At 46.3% G+C, this 21,661-nt stretch overlaps 6 protein-coding genes across 6 annotated transcripts; 3 read left to right on the forward strand and 3 right to left on the reverse strand.

Moving 5' to 3' along the window:
• Window positions 1-1,528: 1,528 nt before the first annotated feature.
• On the reverse strand, window positions 1,529-2,013 carry LOC104298443 (histone H2A-IV). The gene has a single exon (XM_009898509.2). The coding sequence runs from the start codon at window positions 2,011-2,013 to the stop codon at window positions 1,624-1,626; it is 390 nt and encodes a 129-aa protein (XP_009896811.1). The 3' UTR covers window positions 1,529-1,623.
• A 296-nt stretch (window positions 2,014-2,309) lies between these two features.
• LOC104298441 (histone H2B 8) lies at window positions 2,310-2,835 on the forward strand. Its single transcript, XM_009898508.2, has one exon. It carries the CDS (start codon window positions 2,376-2,378, stop codon window positions 2,754-2,756), a length of 381 nt encoding a protein of 126 aa, XP_009896810.1. The 5' UTR covers window positions 2,310-2,375; the 3' UTR covers window positions 2,757-2,835.
• A 6,338-nt stretch (window positions 2,836-9,173) lies between these two features.
• LOC128897869 (histone H4-like) lies at window positions 9,174-10,394 on the forward strand. Its single transcript, XM_054167987.1, has 2 exons — window positions 9,174-9,466; window positions 10,355-10,394. Exons 1-2 carry the CDS (start codon window positions 9,174-9,176, stop codon window positions 10,392-10,394), a joined length of 333 nt encoding a protein of 110 aa, XP_054023962.1.
• A 6,714-nt stretch (window positions 10,395-17,108) lies between these two features.
• On the reverse strand, window positions 17,109-17,633 carry LOC104298446 (histone H2A.J). Its single transcript, XM_009898512.2, has one exon. It carries the CDS (start codon window positions 17,628-17,630, stop codon window positions 17,241-17,243), a length of 390 nt encoding a protein of 129 aa, XP_009896814.2. The 5' UTR covers window positions 17,631-17,633; the 3' UTR covers window positions 17,109-17,240.
• A 298-nt stretch (window positions 17,634-17,931) lies between these two features.
• On the forward strand, window positions 17,932-18,437 carry LOC104298447 (histone H2B 1/2/3/4/6). The gene has a single exon (XM_009898513.2). It carries the CDS (start codon window positions 17,972-17,974, stop codon window positions 18,350-18,352), a length of 381 nt encoding a protein of 126 aa, XP_009896815.1. The 5' UTR covers window positions 17,932-17,971; the 3' UTR covers window positions 18,353-18,437.
• Window positions 18,438-19,409: 972 nt separating this feature from the next.
• Window positions 19,410-20,306, reverse strand: LOC104298475 (histone H1.10). Its single transcript, XM_009898543.2, has one exon. The coding sequence runs from the start codon at window positions 20,291-20,293 to the stop codon at window positions 19,628-19,630; it is 666 nt and encodes a 221-aa protein (XP_009896845.2). The 5' UTR covers window positions 20,294-20,306; the 3' UTR covers window positions 19,410-19,627.
• Window positions 20,307-21,661: the final 1,355 nt, after the last annotated feature.

The raw sequence follows: 21,661 nt of genomic DNA on the forward strand, positions 1-21,661 counted from the left end.
CCTCCCCTTCCCCATCCCAGTTTGTGAAATACAAACCCTTGTATCTGCCGGAGGAATGGGATATTCACAAGTAATTAGCAAGATAAAAGGGTACTATTTTAGCAATTCATATGTTACTTCTTTCTTTCACAAGACTCTGCCTCCTTTGAAGCTTAACACCCCATTGTTCCCTCTCTTCAGGTTTTATCTCATGGAGCACAAGAGGCTCCCACACTCAAGCCGGCCAAGCCCGACTTATAAAGCCCCCTAAAAAGGTGACTAAGGTTGCAAAGACCAAAAAGGCAGCACGAAGTTGTAGCATTGTCTTCTGAGTTTCCCGGAGGGGGAAAAAAAAAGGCAACCAAACAACCACCCTCCAGCAGTACTTTTAAACACCACCCATCCTCTCAGAATTAAAAAGGGATAATTGAAGCATCAGTTCAGGTCTGGACTGGTACACAAGAATCCCTTGCCATGCCTGTATTTGACTATGTAGTGCTCAGCCTGGAGAACAACAGAAGCCTTCAGGGAGACCCTATTTCAATGTATGAAAGGGACCTACAGGAAGGCTGAAGGACTGTAGTGATGTGATGAGCAGCAATGGTTTTAAACTAGAGCAGGGTAGATTTAGGTTAGACATGAGGAAGCTCTGTTGTGAAATAGCAGATCAGGTCACTGGGAGAGATGGTGAAGGCCCCATCCCTGGAAATATTGATCAAATTTGATGGGGCCCTGAACAACCTCATCTAGTTAGAAATATCCCTGCTTACTGCAGGATTGGACAAGATGACCTTCGAGGGTCCCTTCCAACCCAATGCATTCTGTGGTTCTATAGGAAATCACATGCTATGGAATAGTACACTTTTTGATCCTTCATTGCAGCTTCAGAGTAGCTGATACTGCCCTTTGGGATCCATCCTGGGTTACTTACAGGTCAGAAAAAGAACTGAAAGAATTGCTTTGATATTGCCTGAAAGCTGTAAATTGCAAAGCTGAAAAAAAATACAAACTGGGGAAAAATAGCCAAACCCAAAACAAAGCCAAAAAGCCCCCGAACAATAAAAACCCAACAAAGCAAACAAAAAACCAACTGCAAAACTAAGCAAACACAAGCAGGCAGAAAAACGTATGGGCACAGCATTTTTATATCTTTTTTTTGTACCCCCGAGAGAGGCAGCAGCAGCCCCAGCGCAGGAGCTGTGTCCCGGCCAGCGCAGGGTTTGAAAAGCGCGCGTTCTCCGCGGATTGTCTGGCAGATACCACGCCCCTCGATGCAGGTGGGCACAGAAACCACATCCCAACCGGGGTCGAGAGTGCTTACCCCCCTTAAAGGGTAAGCCCACATCGTTAAGCATTGTCCTCCCTCCATAGATTACACTGTAGTGGTTGATGCCCATTAGCCCAATGCCAGCCTCTTCTAAATCTGATATAACATTAAGTGCACTAAACACTACAGCAAAAAACCGCAGCAAACTGAGCAGCAAAACACCACATTTCAGAGACTTCCCCTACACATCTAAAGAACTTTTAAATGTATCAGAACAATTTCCACAGAAGTTATTAGTACACTTGGGTGTTCCTGCTCTTTCTATGAAGTTGTGGGTGGCTCTGAAAAGAGCCTTTGGGTTATTTGTTTAACGAAGTTTACTTGGCTTTAGCCTTGTGGCTGTCGGTCTTCTTGGGCAGCAGCACGGCCTGGATGTTGGGCAGCACTCCACCCTGCGCGATCGTCACCTTGCCCAGCAGCTTGTTCAGCTCCTCGTCGTTGCGGATGGCCAGCTGCAGGTGGCGGGGGATGATGCGCGTCTTCTTGTTGTCGCGGGCAGCGTTGCCTGCCAGCTCCAGGATTTCAGCGGTCAGGTACTCCAGCACGGCCGCCAGGTACACCGGGGCTCCAGCACCCACTCGCTCCGCGTAGTTGCCCTTGCGCAGCAGTCGGTGGACGCGGCCCACGGGGAACTGGAGACCGGCCCGTGAGGAGCGCGACTTAGCCTTGGCCCGAGCCTTCCCGCCTTGCTTGCCGCGGCCAGACATGCCTCCAACAAAAGTTTCAAAAACAAAGATTTAAAAAAAAAAAATTGAAAGTTGTCTACAGAAGAGACAAAACCAAGAAATGCAGCCAGAGCTGCCACCCTGCCTTTTTATCCCTTCCTTCTGGGGTTCAGTTGGACTTCTGATTGGCAGAGACTGCGATTGCAAAGTTAACCAATAGGAAGACGGATGAAGTTTCAACCAATCGAAGGTGTTAGCTGGTGTGACGTCAGGAGCTCGTGTGCGCCAATAGCGAAGAACAGCCTTGAGTCATCTCATTTGCATACCGTCCCTATAAATAGGCGCACCGCTGCTATTGTATTTACGTCGTTCTTGTGGTGGACAGGTAGAGGCAGACTTGTAAAATGCCGGAACCAGCTAAATCCGCTCCTGCTCCAAAGAAGGGCTCCAAGAAAGCTGTCACCAAGACTCAGAAGAAAGGTGATAAGAAACGTAGAAAGACTAGAAAGGAGAGCTACTCCATCTACGTGTACAAGGTGCTGAAGCAGGTGCACCCCGACACGGGCATCTCCTCCAAGGCCATGGGCATCATGAACTCCTTCGTCAATGACATCTTCGAGCGCATCGCCGGCGAGGCCTCTCGCCTGGCGCACTACAACAAGCGCTCCACCATCACCTCGCGGGAGATCCAGACGGCCGTGCGGCTGCTGCTGCCCGGTGAGCTGGCCAAGCACGCCGTGTCCGAGGGCACCAAGGCTGTCACCAAATACACCAGCTCCAAGTAAATCTGTTTGAAAGATCGTCTAAACCAAAGGCTCTTTTAAGAGCCACCCACATTTTCAGTAAAAGAGTCGTTCACACCGATTTCGGTTGGGTGAGTGATGTTTGTGCTTAACACCGGTTTAGTTTTTAGATTAGTACCCACGAATTGGTAAAGGAAAATATTTATGTTGAACTACTGGGAAGTGTTGTGTTGTGAGTGCCATGCCCTAGACTTTATCGGGCAGGTCTATAAAAAGAACCCTAATCTCCCAAGTGAGTTTTAAAGCCATTAAAGTTCTACTTAATTATTTCTGCTTTCCTTTTTTTTTTTTTTCTTCCCTTCCCAATGAGTGCAGCCAATTCTGGCAATGTTTGGGGTGTTCATGGTGTTGGGTTTTGGTTTGTTTTCCTATAATTTCTCCTTATCGTTCCTGTATGAAATAAAATTTGAGTTTGTAGGGGGTTTTGTTTGTTTGCTTGTTTTTTGGGGGGCTTTTTTGGTTTGGTTGGGTTAATTGTCAGTTTTATTTTACTTTTATTTTTTGGTTGTTTCCCCTCTCCTCAAGCATCACCTTATTCGAATACAACTCATACCTTGCCTAAAAAAAGCACCCTTTAAATATTGCCTGTCATTGTCAAACGACTTGGCTGCAAGCCAGAGTGGCTTGTTTACTCAAAGAGCTTGACAGGGATGTAGCTATATGACCGTGGGGTATTTGGAAGATGGGGTTTCATGGAATTTCTCACACCCTGCTCATCGGATATGGAGAGCAGTATAATTTCATTAGGTTCAAAGATTTTACATGGATGTGGTGTAGTTGTTTTTTTTTGCTACGTCTCTCTGATGGAGAATAACATTTGCAGAATAAAAAGCTTCCTCGTTGATTCTATGTGACAACGCAGTAAAAAAATAAGAGTGAGAAATAAGGGAAGCTTAAGGAAATATGTGAATGAGAGGACATTATCAAGCTTCAGATGAAGCATAATGTGCTGAGAAGGCTAGTTTTCTGAAAGTCTTTTGCAAGGGGACATAATTCTGGCTGGCCGGGACAGAGGCAAGGATCAAAGCCGGCTGGAATCAAAACTGCGTCCGCTGGCAGGTTACCACCGTGGCAAAACGCCCAGGCGCGACCAGACCAGCTGGCGGGGCAGAGCTGAGGGATAAGAGCAGGCAGAGCAGCGTCACCTCCACCAGTGGGACGGGGGGGCTGCGGAGCTGGAATCTGCCGGCGCCCCCTCCCCTCGGCCCCGCGCCGCAGGGCGGGCTTTTCAAATCTTTCCCAGGGCCCAATGGAGTCTGTAGCTTCCCTCTAGCCAATCACAGCGCAGGGGTGGCTATAAGTACGGACCCTACGGCAGCTTTCGGTATAGCCGCTTGTTTCCTGCCGTTGCGGAGGAGTTTGCTTTACGATGGCGCGCACAAAGCAGACCGCGCGGAAGTCCACCGGCGGGAAAGCTCCCCGCAAACAGCTGGCCACCAAGGCGGCTCGGAAGAGCGCCCCGGCCACGGGCGGCGTCAAGAAGCCCCATCGCTACCGCCCCGGCACCGTGGCTCTCCGCGAGATCCGGCGCTACCAGAAGTCGACCGAGCTGCTGATCCGCAAGCTGCCCTTCCAGCGCCTGGTGCGGGAGATCGCGCAGGACTTCAAGACCGACCTGCGCTTCCAGAGCTCGGCCGTGATGGCGCTGCAGGAGGCGAGCGAGGCCTACTTGGTGGGGCTGTTCGAGGACACCAACCTGTGTGCCATCCACGCTAAGCGTGTCACCATCATGCCCAAGGACATCCAGCTGGCCCGCCGCATCCGTGGCGAGCGCGCTTGAGTTATTAGCAAATTGAGCTTTCACACTAAAAACCCCAAAGGCTCTTTTAAGAGCCGCCACATGGCCACTAAAGAGAGCTGTAAACTCTTTAAGGTTGTGTAGGAAGTGATGAGTTTCCTTGTAGTGCTTATTTAGCTTCACCCAAGATTGCATCTCAAGTAAGTACCAAGCAAAATGCTTTTAAAGTAATTTTTCAGAGGGTATGAAAAGGGTCCTGACAGTAGTGAAACATCTTGAAATGAATTTCTTGGGGGGGTTGCATGAAAGTTGTCTGAGGGTGTAAATTGCATGTTTTATCTAGTGTTTCAGTGGGGTTTGTGTTTTTAAGATGAGACTTTATATTAGCTTTTAAAGAAAAAATAACTAGCTTTCCTTTTTCGGTGGAAATGTCTAGGTTTATATTTATACATCGTTTCTATTTCCTTAGTTCTGTCTTAAATACATTCATGCTAACTCGCTGACTTTGTAAAGGTGATTCTTTGCAAAATACCTTATGTGGACAAGGTGTATTGGGAGCTTACTGTAAATACTTTCTGCTATGCTGCATTTACTTTGTTCTTATACTAGCAACATTGTTTTGTCTTGACACAAATGCTATTTTCTCTAAACCGTTTTTCTCGGATGTGTGTTTCTGGAGAAGCCAGGAGCTTTTTCCCGCCCTTCCTCTCAGTTGTTTCCACTGTGCTTTATCATTCACGTTATGTTCTAACTGTCCCTGTCATAAACGATGGACCTTTTCTGCCCTTCTCAAGCACTTCCAGCTCATTCCTGAGATTACTTTTCTTCCCTCCACCGAGATTTCTGGGGGTAGGGGAGGGACAAGGGTATTTCTGCGAGTTCTCTCTTTCAAAAGAGGTGTACCTTTGACTAGTGTTTTCTCAGGGACATCCTTGCATCACTGATTTTTTTGACATCCCGTGTGACTGATTAGAGATATCTATTTCGATCCATTTCCTCCATGACTCTTTCCTGAATGTATTTGCTAAACTTAGCAACGGAGAAAGTGTTTTGCAAGGAGCATTGATGATTCGAAACTTGACACCGAGTCCAAAATTGCTCTTAAAAGTAATGTGAAATTACAGCTAAAACTGGTCTTCTATACCCCTCGTATTCACTGATATTATTATTATTAATAATAATAATTGATTTGGTTTGTGATCTATCTGCTAAAGGGGGTCTGTCCCGGACTGTACATTCAGCTGCACAACCTTGCCGCCCTACTCAATATTTCTGTAGCTGGTGCCTGAAAAATTTACACTTCCAAAGTTATCTCTGACTTACTTCGTTTCAATTATTTTTTTCTCCTTTCTCTCTCTTTATTTGCTTTGCTTTCGACCGCAGGATTTTTTATGTAGGCTGGGAGCTTGCTGTTCCACTAAGCGTATTTGAAACAACGTGAGTCTGTTTTTTAGCGCTACAAAAGAGCAGCTGTGCCTTTAAGAAGCGGTTGGGTCGAGTTAAATTCAGCCTTCATTTCGAGTCGGGATGAAGGAAACACGGAAAACTGCTTAGAGGAAATATTTCCCTTTGGAAAGCCTAAAGTTGCGAGACTCCTGGAGGTGTGCTCTGTCTGCTGACATTATTCTTATTAGGAAATCTTCCTTTCTCTGTGTCAAGAGCTTGGACTCTGCAGCAAAAACTGGCCAATCAACTGTCTCGACACCATTTTCTTTCCCTTGTTTTTCTCACTTTCAGCCATTTTCTTTAAACCTCGGAGGGGTAAAAGTCGAGGGGGGCGGGGGAGGAGGGACACGACTATATCGGGAATAGTAGTTTGGGGCTTAAGATAGGCGATGTGATTTATTCCCTTTCTCTTTATTGTTGTTCTTTTCAGAACAAATGATTATTTTTTTTCAGTAGGTGATTATCAACCACTGTGATTAGAGAGATGAGTCTCAGTGCAAGCAAGCCCATTTCTGTTACTCTCTGATATTGAGACATCTATTCATTTATCTGAGCCTCATTACATATTTTTATGATCAAAGGATTACTAGACAAACCAATTTAAATAGCTATATTTTATATAGTTGATATTTACTATCTTGTCAAGTCAGAATATTTATTTTTCAGCAGACACTTCAGAAAATTTGGGTCAGAAATGATGTCTTTATTTGCCTTGAAGAAAATATTTTTGAAGAGCAAGAGAAGAAAATAAGTTTTGTGGGGTTTTGTTTGTTATTTGGATTTTTATTCTCTCTAATATATTGAAGTCCTTTGACTGTTTTTAATAAACATAGTATTACTTGGACTTGTTCTGACAGCTGCATAATTGAATTGTAAAAAACCCTGGCAGCCTAGCAGATGAGGAAGAAACAGATGTGTAAGCTTGTCTGCAGAAAGGATGAGTTCTTATGAACCTTGATTCATCATGTCTGAGTCTGATGTAGTGTTCAGGTATAATGCATTTGAAAGGACACTAGAGGTGTTTCCAGGCCAGGTTGAATGGGGCCTTGAGTAACCTGAAGTGTCATGTCCACACTTCTTGAACAATTCTAGAGACCCCACCACCTCCCTGGGTTACCTGTTGCAACACTTGACCACTCTTTCAGTAAATAATTTTTTTCCTAATATCCAATCTAAACCTCCCCTGGCACAATTTCAGGCCATCTCCTCTCATTCTGTCACCTGGTAAGTAGGGAGAAGAGACTGACCTCCCACCTCACTCCAACCTTTATTCAGGTAGTTGTAGAGAGTAATGTCATCTTCCTGCAGCTTCCTCTTCTCCAGTAACTACCTGCAGCCTGTCTGAATGGCTCAGGCTGTGAAAAAGCAAAGTATAAGGCAATCCACAGCATAAACAAAAAAGAGAATTAACTTCAGTTCAATTTAGTTGAGAGAAGGTGACATAAAGATCAGTCCTGGGCATTCAACTATGCAGACAGCAATGGGTGGGTAAATTGTAATAGTAACAGAAGGGTTATGGGTTGGAAGGAGTGAAAAGTAGAATTGCCTTTATCTTCTAAACTGCACAAGAGGCCATTCAAAGATGTGCATACTTCAGCTAACACCTCCTCCTCTCTGGAGATCACATGGGGGCTCACAGCAAGCATTCCTTATCCTGCCTGTCCCTGCAAGCAACACTGGCCTGCCTACATGCTAACGTGGAACTTGTGTGAGTGAAATCACTTTTGCTATAAAGTAGAAATACCTTCCCTTCTTTGTAAATTGTTGCACTCAGCTTTGCTGCAGCACCTCAGGGTTTCTTTCTTTCTCTCCTTTTTCTTACCATCACTTATCAGTTAATCATCAAGAATTCATGAAAATCTGTGCTGTCAAAAAAAGAAAAAAGCCCCTCTAAGTAGCCCATATTAAATTGCACTTAAACTCAGTATAATTTATTTGGATATTATCTGTGTCAGGGAGTAAATGTTAATAGTTTGAGTAGGAACAGCAACACCAATCTGCATTTTGTTAGCTATCAAAACCAAGTGGCCTTCCTTTGTTATATGCCATGAGTTTATTAAGGAGATAAACTGAGCATCAGGGTGGGATTTTGTTGATAGCTTTTTGCTTCTGTTAAGGTACAAAGCAATAAGAATGGGTGTCTTACTTCCCCAGTAGGTGCATTCCCAGAACATGATGTCATGACTTGTACGACTTCTTCACAGCCTCTATTCTTTAGACTCAGTTTCTCTCAGAATGGTCAAAAAATAGGCTTGATAGGTAAAGGTATGACATATATGTATGTTTGTGTGTGGCTTTGTGCTATGAAGTAAAACAGATATCACAAAGCACCACCAATAAGAGAAAGAAACATAAGACTGAACAAGTTTTACACCACAAGAAGGAAAAGTAGGATATATTTTAAAAAAGGGGAAAACCAAAAACCAACAAAAAGCCAAGGATAGCTATTCTTCTTATGACATGACATGAGCAATTCCTTCCCCTCTTATTTTAAGCAATGAGGATTACCAACAGAAAGACGGTGTTTGTAGAGGGCAGCCAGGCAGGCAGAAATTAGCTAAAGGTGACCGAGGAAGACTTCTGTGCGGGTTAAAGCTAATTATTACAAAATTGAAAGCAACCCAACAATTGTCCAAAGCATAAACGGAGACGACCAAGAACCAGCGAAGGGGAGGGGCGGTGGCGCAGAACGCGGCCCCGGATTGGTCCGATTTTGCCGCAGACCCGCGGTCCTCTGAAGGGACAGAAGGGACGGGCAAAGACCGGCACCAGGGGCACCGCAGCCCCAGGGCCGCCGCCCCTGCTGCCGGCGGCGGAAATCCAGAGCCGCCTCGCAACAGTCATGCCGCAGGTCGGGCAGGGGAGAAAGGGACGGGACAGGGGAGAAACAGCACGAAGTGCAAGCTGCAGAGGGGCAGGGCGGCACGAGGGCAGGAAGTGCAGGGCAGGAGTCCAGTCCTGATCTCCACGGGCAGAGCCCGCGGGTGCGTCGCGGGGGCCGGAGCCAAGCAGAGCCCCGCGGCCGCGTCTGACGGGAAGCGCGAGGCGAGCCGCGCGGGGGTGGCCTCGGGGGCCAGGGCCGGGAAAAGGGGCGGAGACTGCCGTTGCGGTCCCGCCTCCCTCCGCAGTCCTCAACCAGGTCGGCTCCAGGGAAATATAGCACGCCTCTGCGAGGCTGGTGCTGTGGAGTGTTCGGTTGCGAGAAGTGTGTAGCTATGTCTGGCAGAGGCAAAGGCGGGAAAGGGCTCGGCAAAGGAGGCGCTAAGCGTCACCGTAAAGTGCTGCGTGATAATATCCAGGGTATCACCAAGCCGGCCATCCGCCGCCTAGCTCGGCGCGGCGGCGTCAAGCGTATTTCTGGCCTCATCTACGAAGAGACGCGCGGTGTGCTGAAAGTCTTCCTGGAGAACGTGATCCGTGACGCTGTCACCTACACTGAGCACGCCAAGAGAAAGACCGTGACAGCCATGGATGTGGTCTATGCGCTCAAGCGCCAGGGACGCACTCTCTACGGCTTCGGTGGTTAAGCTCGACTTGCAGGCTTTCCACGCTCTTCATCCAGTCAAAACACCAAGGCTCTTTTCAGAGCCACCCACAGATTTCACATAAAGAGCTGCTTATTACTAGATGAAAATGTTTTTAGATTTTAAAAGGTTTTAATATAGCTATCTCATGTATAATTTGGCAGCTTCTGACCCGTAGTGTTCCTCAGGGATCAGTACTGTGTCCATTTTCATTCAATATTTTCAATGATCTGGACAGGGTGGAGACCTGGGTGAAGGCAAACCTTAGGAAGTTCATTAACTACAAGTGCAGAGGCACCTGGGGAGGAACAGTCAGCAGTACAGGTTAGGGGTTGCTTTCTCCATGGAGAAAAATCGCAAGTGGGACAGCTAAGTGCCTTTGTGGCCAAAAGAGCCAGTGGTATCCTGGGGTGCATCAAGAAAAGCATGTCTGGCAGGTCTAGGCAGGTTATTCTCCCTTTCTACTCTGCCCTGGTGAGACCATACCTGGAATACTGCATCCAGTTTTGGGCTCCCCAGGTCAAGAAAGAAATGCTGGAGACAATCCAATGGAGAACCACGAGGATGATTAGGGGACTTGAGCGCCTCCCCTATGAAGAGAGACTGAGAGACCTAGGGATGTTTAGTCTTGAGAAGACTGAGAAGGAATCTGATCAGTATCTAATCTGAGGGGTGGGTGTCAAGTGGATGCGGCCTATCTCTTTGGTGGCGTGCAATAATAAGACAAAAAAGAACCAGGTACAAGCTTGAACATGGATTTCACCTCACTGTGAGGAGAAACTTTTTTACTGTGAGGGTGATGGGACACTGGAACAGGCTGCCCAGAGAGGTTGTGGAGTCTGCTTCTCTAGAGACTTTCAAAACCCACCTGGATGCCTTTCTGTGCAGAGTACCCTAAGTGATCCTGCTTAGGCAGGGGGTGTTGGACCCAATGATCTCTGGAGGTCCCTTCCAACCTCTAATGTTCTGTGATTCTATGATTTATGAGTCTTACCAGCTTTTGAATTGTAAAGTTTCAGAAAGCCTATAAATGTTCTGGTAAAAATGCCTTGTGGGAGAAAACCCAATGCACTGAAGTCTGAAGTTATAAGTTGATTTCATCAGCAAGTGTGAACACATTACAGGTTTTACCTTAAAGCATACTTTCAGATAACATCTTTTTCTGGGTAAAAGCAGCACCATTGACATTGTAACAAAAGCAGAATGCATGTGTAGATACAGCACTAACTCTGTGACAGCAGAAGTTCTTGCAATCACACCAGCATGTTTCACACCAATGAGAATGGAACTATTACAATCCCCTACAACTATTACAATACTATTACAATAGAAAGGGGGAAGCAGGCACCATTGTCAGTGTTATTTAGGTACAGTGAAAATTTTTAAAACAAACTTAAAGGTTGCCTAGCCCAGCAATATCTGCTTCAGAGCCAGAGACGGGCTCTAGGAAAGCCATCACAAAGACACAGAAGGCTGACAAGCAATAGAGCAAGGAAGGAGAGATGCTTTTTAGGTGTACAAGGTGCTGAAGCATGTGCACCACCACATGGGCATCGTATCCAAACCTATGAGCATCTTGAACTCCTTCCTCAAGCATCTGCAAGTGCATTGCAGGAGAGGCCTCTAACATGGCATACTAACCTGGCTCTGATATCACTTCATTAGACACCCAGTTGGTCATGTGGCTGCTCTTGCCCAGCAAGCTGACCAAGGAGTTCTGAAAGCACCAAGACTATCACCACATAAAATAGTTTTAAGGTTCTAAACTTTAATCCCAACAGCTCTTTTAATACCACCATTTTCTAAAGCATCAAACTGGAAATACGACTGGATTGCTCCCACACTTATGCCTGCATATATAACCAAGCTGTAAAATGACAAAAGCACAAAACCTACGAGTTTGGAATGAAGCATTCAAACAACTTCATCTAGTAATAAGCAGCTCTTTATGTGAAATCTGTGGGTGGCTCTGAAAAGAGCCTTGGTGTTTTGACTGGATGAAGAGCGTGGAAAGCCTGCAAATCGAGCTTAACCACCGAAGCCGTAGAGGGTGCGTCCCTGGCGCTTGAGCGCATAGACCACATCCATGGCTGTCACAGTCTTTCTCTTGGCGTGCTCAGTGTAGGTGACAGCATCACGGATCACGTTCTCCAGAAAGACTTTCAGCACACCGCGCGTCTCTTCGTAGATGAGGCCCGAAATACGCTTGACGCCGCCGCGCCGAGCTAGGCGGCGGATGGCCGGCTTGGTGATACCCTGGATATTATCACGCAGCACCTTGCGGTGGCGCTTAGCGCCTCCTTTGCCGAGCCCTTTCCCGCCTTTGCCTCTGCCAGACATAGCTACACACTTCTCGCCACCGAACACTCCACAGCACCAGCCTCGCAGAGGCGTACTATATTTCCCTGGAGCCGACCTGGTTGAGGACTGCGGAGGGAGGCGGGACCGCAACGGCAGTCTCCGCCCCTTTTCCCGGCCCTGGCCCCCGAGGCCACCCCCGCGCGGCTCGCCACGCGCTTCCCGTCAGACGCGGCCGCGGGGCTTTGCTTGGCTCCGGCCCCCGCGACGCACCCGCGGGCTCTGCCCGTGGAGATCAGGACTGGACTCCTGCCCTGCACTTCCTGCCCTCGTGCCGCCCTGCCCCTCTGCAGCTTGCACTTCGTGCTGTTTCTCCCCTGTCCCGTCCCTTTCTCCCCTGCCCGACCTGCGGCATGACTGTTGCGAGGCGGCCCTGGATTTCCGCCGCTGGCAGCAGGGGCGGCAGCCCTGGGCCTGCGTTTGGGGCTGCGGTGCCCCTGGTGCCGGTCTTTGCCCGTCCCTTCCGTCCCTTCAGAGGACCGCAGGTCTGCGGCAAAATCGGACCAATCCGGGGCCGCGTTCTGCGCTACCGCCCCTCCCCTCCGCTGGTACCCGCTTCCGCTTATGCAGGTCTCGCGGAGGGACTTTATCTGGGCAGTTTTCTTTGTTCGGTTATGGCGACTCCTCTGTTACCTTTGTCTTCCTCGACACTTCGCTCCTGACATCTTCCCTATTCTTTTTGTAGGCCTAAGTCCGTCCCCGAACGTTCGACACTTTCATCCCCGCACGGAGCTTGTTGGTGCGAAAGCAGGGAGTGAAAGCCTTAATCATAAATAAATGTTCAGTGAAGGGGTCTGATGGGAAACGCCTAGACCTGGGCCTCTGGCAGCGGCGGCTTGGAGAGGCTGCTTGGGCGAGTAGGGGCAACCATCTGCCCTTTACGCTTTCTGCTACCCCTGCCCCTCAGCCCAGCCGAATAGGGACTTCTGGCCTCAGGCTCTGGTCTTGCTCCTGGCCTCTGAAATAAAGAAGTGCTTGTGTGCAACGGTTTCGCACATGAGAAAGAAAACTTTGCAGACATTGCTATCCATATGCCTGTATGACAACAGAAAAATGAACTATAACCAAGTACATGTTCTGCAAATGAGTAATTCAGAAAACTTGTGCTGTATTTCTCACTTTTTATAACACACCTCATATACATGCTGCTTACAGTTTGTTGTACTTTATTAAGTAAGTTAATAAATACTGAGAACTATGAAGCAATATTTTAGTTAAAAATGTTAAGATTTTAAATGTTACTTACTTGGAATAGAAGTTATATTGCCATGGTACTTCCCATTTGTTGTATTATTAGTATTTTTGTACACTTCAGCCTTATTTATCTCTTTAAAAAAATCATAGAATCATACAAAAGTAAGGGTTGGAAGTGACCTCTGGAGATCATTGAATCCAATTCTCTTGCCAAACCAGGATAACTGATTTATATCCTTTAAATATGCTATGCAATTTCATTCCAGGATATATTTTACATTATTTATGCAATATCTCCATAGTATTTCTTGGCAGAATATATTTCCTACATCCACAAGGAATCATGACTGAGATGTTAATATTTTAAGTGCAAGGTCTCCAAAAAAGCACAAGTATTCTCTATGGCTAGAATTATCACTGTGAATTCCATTTTCATACAATCCACTATTTCAAACAAGTAATAAAGAGTTGACACTCAACGAGAAACAACACAAACAAGTAAAACTTGTTTTCATTTAGATTGTGTTAGCTTTTCCACTGAACAGAGTGAATCAAAAGGCCTTGTAGGTTAACCAGAAAGTCTGTCATTAGTGGATCTGCCAGGCTGGTGTCAGGCATTGCTCTTTGGCTCCACAAAGTTTGCCTTGTTCTTTGTACCTGAATGTCTGGGTCTAGATGTTTCCTGAGGCATTTATAAGCAACAAGGAATATGAAAGGAAGCCTAAATAAATAGCACACAATCTTTCACTGTCTATGTAATTTATTCTTAAATCTTCCTAAGTGCATTGTGAGTATCCCAAGCATAAATTTTCTCTATCAGTATTACTACTGGAAAACTTGAAAAACCGTGTTCCAAAGTGTCCTGGCAGAAATGAGTGTTCAAGTGGATGAGACCAGTAGCTTAGAGATTATCTGGGAAGCCCTTTCCCCAAAGTGGGGTGCACATTTGATACAATTTACTATCGTGCTTTCTAATAGGTTGCTTTGCCTTAGGGCTGCCACAAGTAGCTACAGACATGTTTCATGAGTATTTCTGGTTTTGCCACAGTCAGCTCCCTTATGGGTCAGAGGGTTTTCTTGGACAAAAATAATTGACAGGGGAAGAAAGTATTGCTGTTAAATACACTCCCTAATGAAGCTGCTTTTACTGTTATTAGAGACAGCAATTACAATTTGGATCAATGTTTAGGATCCAATCTTCATATTTTAGGGACTACATTTTCCTGATGAATTTGTACAAATATTGGTAGGAGAAAGTACTATGAGAAATGAAACCTTTCCAAAACTATGCCCCACTACAAAGAAAATAATGTACCTTTTCAAGTGTGTTTAGTTAGGATGGTTACCCTGGTTCCTCATTAACCACTAATGAGGAAATTGCATTTGTTTGTTTCAGGAAGGCAACATCTTGCCATGGATGGCTGCATGAGAAAGTACATCATTAATTAAAAACCAACAAAACAAAACAAAACATCCCATCACTCTATTGTATCTAACTGCAAAGTTAGTCTTCATCCTCTTGAAAGCTTATATGGCAATTTAAATCCATACCTGTATCTACTAAACCTGTAAGAAGAATACTATAAAATGAAAGCAATGTAAGGATCTTTTCAACAGAGTACCTAGTTCCTAATACTGCAAACAAAATAAAGGTGAAAAGCCTTTCTTTCCTCTGAACTACATAGTTCTGTGGCTTTTGTGTTGACACCACTGAATTATCCTCAAATATAACTGGGGTCTATAACATTAGATGTTGGAGAGGGTTTGGGTTTTCTTTTCCATCGTGAGTTCTTTAGAATGTGAAGATGAGTTGGGACTCAGTGATACAGATAAGGCTCCATAGGGTATTCATTTCCTCTGCTACACTTTGCTGTATATGTGAGAGAAAGCTCATTTATTTAAACTTTACTACATAGCCTCAATCCATGGGATTTGCTTGAAAGCAACAAGCCATCATTCTTTGCATATAATCCCTCTCATTTATAGGAATTTGAAATAAGAGGCCTCACTGGTGTGATTGCAGCGCAGTGTCCACAACCCATGCAATCAGTAGTGGCTAAGAACAAGGGAATGTGAAGAAGCTAAACACTGGAGAGAGTGAAACTCCAGTTCCTGAGGCAAGCAGAGAAATGAGTAAAGTAAGAGGTGTTTGAAGTTAAATTAAGAGAATAATAAATTTTTTTGGTCAGATAATAGGAATTTTGAGAGATGTGCTGGACTTGCCTCCACACTCAAAGGGGCAGAGCCCCTTTCTACACAGGAAACAAAACAGCCTCTTCACTACATATAGCCCTACCCTCACCAGGCTTTCTCTGCAATTCCAATGCTTGCAGCCCAGAAAGCCCATCAGAACCTGGATTGCAAAAGAACACCAGTCTGGCCTAAAGGTATACAGAGCTGATTCTCTCCCTTTAATCCACTTTTATGAGACTTCCCCTGGACTATTGTGTCCAGCTCTGGGGTCTCTAGTGCAAGGAAGACATGGACCTGTTGGAGAGGGTTCAGAACAGGGTCACAAAAATTACTATGGGGCTAAAGCATCTTTCCCATGAAGGCTGAGAGTGGGAATTATTCAGCCTGGGTTTCTGAGAATACCTTATTGCAGCCTTCCAATACAGAAAGATGGAGAGACTTTTTACCAAGGGATATAAACAGACCGATGAGAGGACAAAAGGCAATGAATTTAGACTGAAAGAGGGTACATTTATACTGGATACAAGGACTATTTTTTTTTCCCCCCAACAAGAATGGTGGGATACTGGACCAGGTGGTAGAGAGAAATTGCAGGATGTCCCATTCTTTGAAGTGTTTAAAGTCAGGTTGGACAGGGCTCTGAGGAACCTGATATAGTGGAAGACATCTCTGCCTGTGGCAAGATGTGTTTTACTACATCATTTTAGATGATTTCTTCCAATCTAAGCCCTTCCATGATTACAATGCACACATGCAATGGTCTTTTCTGGGAACTAAATGTAGAAGAGACTTGTGCACATTGAAAGACAATCTAAATCACCTCTGTCCTTCAAAAAGAGACACATAAGTGCTGGGAGAGCAGCTAGTGATTAAAAACCAAGCAAACAACAACAAAAAAAATTCCAAAACACAGCCCAAGCATAAGGAATCCACCTGAAAAAAAAACAACACCAAAACCCCAAACCAAAACCCCCTTAGGTACAGCTACTGTCACTATATCAGAATAGTCTGATGCTTCCAAAAGCTCTCCTCCTTTATGTTTCTCTCCACAAATGATCAGATTTCCCACTTAGGTCGTGATACAGTAGTACCTAAAAGGCCTCCCTGCTACAGCTTGATGGTGGAGAGGAGCACAGGAAGTACTATCTTACTATAGGTAATATTTTCCTTCCTTCATGTCCAAGGGTTTTTTCCTTCCCGTTAAGGGAAGGGGAGGGCAGAGGTGCTGCACTGGTGGGCACCAAGGCCTCCCTGCAAGTGTTAACTGCCCAGGGCTAACTGATATCACAAAGGAATAGCTATGCACATCAAAAGAATTTAAGAGTGTTAAGTTTGAAACTCCTATTTAAAACAGGAATATAGTAGTGTTGCAAGGAGTTTCTTCTGAATTAAAAGATGCTGCATAGTTGTTTTATAGTGCAGGCCTGACTAGTTAAGCAAAAACAATTATCTTTCCCTAAAGCATTTATTTTACTGCTAAATAAAAATTAAGTCGAAGACGCTTTAGACGCTTTAGAGAATAAAGGCTTTCAAATAGAACCCCTTCTTCATTGTTACATGTAGTTACATCTGTTTGGCATCAGTTTCATAGTATCACAGCTTTGAGCCTTTTAGCCACCCTTCTCCCCTCCCGTACTTTTGACTACAAGCAGCATAGGAGTCATAAAAGCTGAGCAGTTTCATCACAGAGCAAGTGTGTTAGCAATCATGTTACAAGCCACAAGACAATTAATAAACTGCAACAAGTACAGGGTTATTTCAATAAAAGGAAGTTAGAAAGCAAATACATCACTTGATATCAAGTAGGAAACAAAACTTTTCAGATATTGCCACAGCACATGGTTTTAGCTCCCTGGACTAAACGCACAATTTTTATCACCAAAGCGTATTTGTTAAGAAAGCAACCCAACTCTTTTGTGACAGTGTGGGTGGCTCTGAAAAGAGCCTTTGGGTTGTAATTATCGTCACTTAAAGACTCCTTGAGCAGTTCTGCTCATTGAGCTTATTGAGGTTTTACTTGCTCTTTGCTTTGTGGCTCTCAGTCTTCTTGGGCAGCAGCACGGCCTGGATGTTGGGCAGCACTCCGCCCTGCGCGATCGTCACCTTGCCCAGCAGCTTGTTCAGCTCCTCGTCGTTGCGGATGGCCAGCTGCAAGTGGCGGGGGATGATGCGGGTCTTCTTGTTGTCGCGGGCAGCGTTCCCTGCCAGCTCCAGGATCTCAGCCGTCAGGTACTCCAGCACGGCCGCCATGTAAACAGGCGCCCCAGCCCCGACACGCTCCGCGTAGTTACCTTTCCGCAGCAGTCGGTGAACGCGGCCCACGGGGAACTGCAGCCCGGCCCGCGAGGAGCGCGACTTGGCCTTAGCTCGAACTTTGCCACCCTGCTTCCCGCGGCCAGACATTTTTTTTTTTTTTAAATGTGTGTGAAAAAAGGCCCCAACCTTCCCCCGAAAGACAAGACAGAAAAAAATCTTAGTAAGGCAGCGGCTCCTCCTCTTTTATCCCTTTTCTGGGCGGGATTAGCTATTGGCGATTGGCTGGGAACAGCTACTGCATACAGAACCAATGAGCAGACGGATCGTATTGTCACCAATCAGAGACAAAGGTATAGCCCCGGAGCGCGACAGTCCAATGGCATTGGGCGAATGTGAGGTCGGGTATTTGCATATCGGCACTATAAATACAGGGGCTGCGCTTGTTTCAGCTGCTGATCTTCTTGTGCAGAAAGAGAAGCTGTATCGAAATGCCTGAGCCAGCCAAGTCCGCTCCCGCGCCCAAGAAGGGCTCCAAGAAAGCGGTGACCAAAACCCAGAAGAAGGGAGACAAGAAGCGCAAGAAGAGCCGCAAGGAGAGCTACTCCATCTACGTGTACAAGGTGCTGAAGCAGGTGCACCCCGACACGGGCATCTCCTCCAAGGCCATGGGCATCATGAACTCCTTCGTCAATGACATCTTCGAGCGCATTGCCGGCGAGGCCTCTCGCCTGGCGCACTACAACAAGCGCTCCACCATCACCTCGCGGGAGATCCAGACGGCCGTGCGGCTGCTGCTGCCTGGTGAGCTGGCCAAGCACGCCGTGTCCGAGGGCACCAAGGCTGTCACCAAGTACACCAGCTCCAAGTAGAGTGTCTCTGACCATCAGTTATAACCCAAAGGCTCTTTTAAGAGCCACCCACATACTCCTTAAAAGAGCTTTAAACGCTAGTTTTTGGAAGTTCCTGATGTATGAAGTGTGAAATATGTATTGTATCATAGCCATCAGACCTTGCAGTGATTAATCCATTAATTGCCTTGCATCTTTAACAAATGCATTAACTATTATATGTATTAATCTTAAAATACTTTCCCAACGCATATGCTTTTACAGGGCTATACAGAACTGTAATAAATTCATGAAGCTTTCAATTGCTACACGAACACATTTGCCCTCAGAAACAGGAAAATAAAGGGGTAGGGTAACTTCATATATATATATATGTATGCGTGCATATAGCTCTTCTGGGATAGCCCTAATAATTTTTCCACATCAGTACGAGAAGACAGGGCGCAGCATTATATAACGGAAAGGTGCAGAAAATCGAGGACATTGATTTCGGGTAGATGCTTTGGGAAGCCAATGGTTTTTTTCCCGAGGATGTACGAACTCGGCAGTCCCGGGAAGCGCGGAGCCAGGGCGGGCTTTTCGAAATGTTCCGATTAGCCAATAAGGGGCTGCTTTTTTTCCCGTCAACCAATCACAGCCGGCGGCGGAGCTCTCGGTGCTGCGATGGCTGCGCGCAGCTCGGCCTCTTTTCTCGTACCGGCTCTGCAAAATCCCCGGGCGTAAAGCGCCCTTCTCGCTGAGGCTCGGGAACTCCCCGTGAGAGCTCTGCCCCTCTCCACCCTGCCCCGCAAATCTCAAAAAGCAAAGCTGGCGAAATCAAGCAGAAATTAAGTCCTGCCCCGCGACAGCGCTGACAGAGAAAAGGTCATTGCCAAGGAAACGGAGGAGTCGTGCTGATAGTTCCCGGCTATGGTCACCAAGAGGTGTGGCAGTCGCACCAGGCTGTTAGGAACCGTGCTGGTTAAGTCACTGAAAGAAGTCTCCACACCCCGGAGCGATAAACGCCCTAAGCTCTTTCACCCTCCCTCCCTCCCTCGCCGGGCTCAGAAAAAGTCACCCTTTAGAAAGCATTTTCACAGAAAATGTAAACTTTATTTTTCCAAGTCTTAGCGTAACCGCGGTATGAAGTTTAGCGTCCCATCCACTCCACAGACGGAAGTCCCACCCGGATAGCTGCCTGTCGTCCGCTCTGCTGCAGGCACGGAACTCCTTAGTGGAGTGTATCAGCCCTTTTGGGGACAGCAGTGGGTGGCTCTTAAAAGAGCCGTTGGGTTTAAGTATTTCCACTTCAACACTTCACTTCTTGGCCGCTGCCTTCTTTGCCTTGGCCGTTTTGGGTTTGGCTGCCTTGGGCTTGGCTGCTTTGGGCTTCACCGCCTTCGCTTTGGCCGGGCTCTTGGCTGCTGCCGCTGCTTTTTTGGGCTTGGCAGCCTTCGTCGCCTTCTTGGGGCTCTTGGTCGCTTTCTTGGCTGCCGCGGCAGCCGGTTTCTTAGCTTTCTTAGGGCTTTTCTTCACAGCTGCAGCTTTCTTGGGCTTCTTGGCAGCACTGGCAGGCTTCTTGGCCGCCGGCTTCTTGGGCTTGGCTGCAGCTACCCGCTTCTTGGGGGCTTTTTCCTTCACCTCTCCTGGCTTTTTGCTGAGGCGGAAAGAGCCGGAGGCACCGGTGCCCTTGGTCTGCACCAGTGTGCCCTTGCTGACGAGGCTTTTGAGCCCCAGCTTGATGCGGCTGTTGTTCTTTTCCACATCGTAGCCGCCGGCGGCCAGCGCCTTCTTGAGCGCGGCGAGGGAGAGCCCCTTGCGCTCCTTGGAGGCGGACACGGCCTTGGTGATCAGCTCGGTGACGCTGGGGCCCGCGGGCTTGCGGGCTTTGGAGCCGCCCGCCGCCTTCTTCGGCTTCTTGGCGGCTGCCTTGGCGGCGGGGGCCGCAACGGCGGGCGCGGCGGCGGGCGCGGTCTCCGACATCGCTGCAAAGACTTCTTCCTAATCAAAAGAAAGTAATTGGGCTACAGTAACCCCGATGCCTGAATTTATAGCGAAGCGGTGATCTGTGATTGGTGCTTTGCAGAGCCCGCCTAACTGTTAGCCAGGAAGAGCTTTTCGTCCTCTGAGTCTGTGTTTCTTTGGAGTTATAAATTCATATTTTTTGTAAAATACGTGTCACCGAATCACCCCAGTTTCATGGGGGAGTGAAGAGAAGACGGTGGACTTTCATCCGAGGGAGTTTCTTACTGTTAGGACCCCACATGAGAGAGAAAAGATGTATTTAACGCCGCGCTGTGAAGCCAGACAGAGCCCAGGAACGGCAAACTTTTGTTTTTCCTTCTAAATTAAAATAAAACCCCTAGATAAAAAGTCTTCCCCGAAACGCAGGCTTATTCTTTAGGGGCTTTTCTCCAGATTAGGATAGAAACCGAGGATGCAGCTTCAGTATTTTTGTCGTAAATTGGTTTCAAAGAGAAGGAAGTAACACAATTTCATGGCTGAGCTCTGAATATGGATAAAGATTCGGCTCCCTTAACCATATCTTTAGCTATTAGGGATACTGTATTTCTTCAGAATTTCGTGTTTGGGGAAAATGAAAGACCTTCCGAGGAATATATATATTGTGGAAAAGTGTGTGGAACTTGCCAGGGCTTTGCAATTTTTGCAGTGTTCTGTAAGTGAATAGCAAGATTTTGATATTTTTACAAATAGCCTCTGTTTCTAAAAGGAAGCTGTCATTGCCTAGTTAATGCATATAAATTCCAGATAAACTGCTAGTTTGACACTTTCTCAGGTACTGCAGTGTATATTGTTAGTATTTAGGACTTAGAAAAGTCAGAAGCTGTCTCTTTGGGGAGAAATGTAAAACAGATGTAGATACATTATAATGTACTTTGTGCTGCCCAAACATTAATGGAGCCAGCTGAAACCTCAGTTCCCCTCAGATAAATTAAATAACGTGAAAATCTGGCCCACATGAACATTGTCAATATTACTTATAAATGTTTAGACACAAACTGGGGGTGATTTTTCCTTCTTCCCTCCCCCTCCCCCCTCGTATCTTTTATGAAAGCTGCCATTCTCAGCTTTAAAGGAAAATAGTTGCCAATTATGTTTTCATCCAAACCCTCAGAATATTGAAATACTTTCCAGAGCATCCTCATAAATCGTAATCAGCATCAGTTATTATAATCCCACTTAATTATTAAGTCTCACAAAGTGACAATAGAAATTAAGGAAATTTTTTTAAGGACAGATATGAGTTGTTTGGGGCATTTTTTTTCCCCATTAAATCAAAAGACAAAAGCCTTGATTGGTGTCTAATTAAAAAGCAACCAGATTTTTGTC

The sequence above is a fragment of the Dryobates pubescens genome, chromosome 15 (assembly GCF_014839835.1).
Source record: "Dryobates pubescens isolate bDryPub1 chromosome 15, bDryPub1.pri, whole genome shotgun sequence".
NCBI classification, from domain to species: Eukaryota; Metazoa; Chordata; class Aves; order Piciformes; family Picidae; genus Dryobates; species Dryobates pubescens.

Excerpts from the sequence above, each read along its gene's own strand:
- LOC104298447 (XM_009898513.2), top strand. The coding sequence starts at position 17,972 with ATGCCTGAGCCAGCCAAGTCCGCTCCCGCGCCCAAGAAGGGCTCCAAG.
- LOC104298441 (XM_009898508.2), top strand. The coding sequence starts at position 2,376 with ATGCCGGAACCAGCTAAATCCGCTCCTGCTCCAAAGAAGGGCTCCAAG.
- LOC104298475 (XM_009898543.2), bottom strand. The coding sequence starts at position 20,293 with ATGTCGGAGACCGCGCCCGCCGCCGCGCCCGCCGTTGCGGCCCCCGCC.
- LOC128897869 (XM_054167987.1), top strand. The coding sequence starts at position 9,174 with ATGTCTGGCAGAGGCAAAGGCGGGAAAGGGCTCGGCAAAGGAGGCGCT. Across the intron at positions 9,467-10,354 it reads AAGCGCCAGGGACGCACTCT|ATGCCTTTCTGTGCAGAGTA; the intron begins CTACGGCTTCGG and ends AAACCCACCTGG.
- LOC104298443 (XM_009898509.2), bottom strand. The coding sequence starts at position 2,013 with ATGTCTGGCCGCGGCAAGCAAGGCGGGAAGGCTCGGGCCAAGGCTAAG.
- LOC104298446 (XM_009898512.2), bottom strand. The coding sequence starts at position 17,630 with ATGTCTGGCCGCGGGAAGCAGGGTGGCAAAGTTCGAGCTAAGGCCAAG.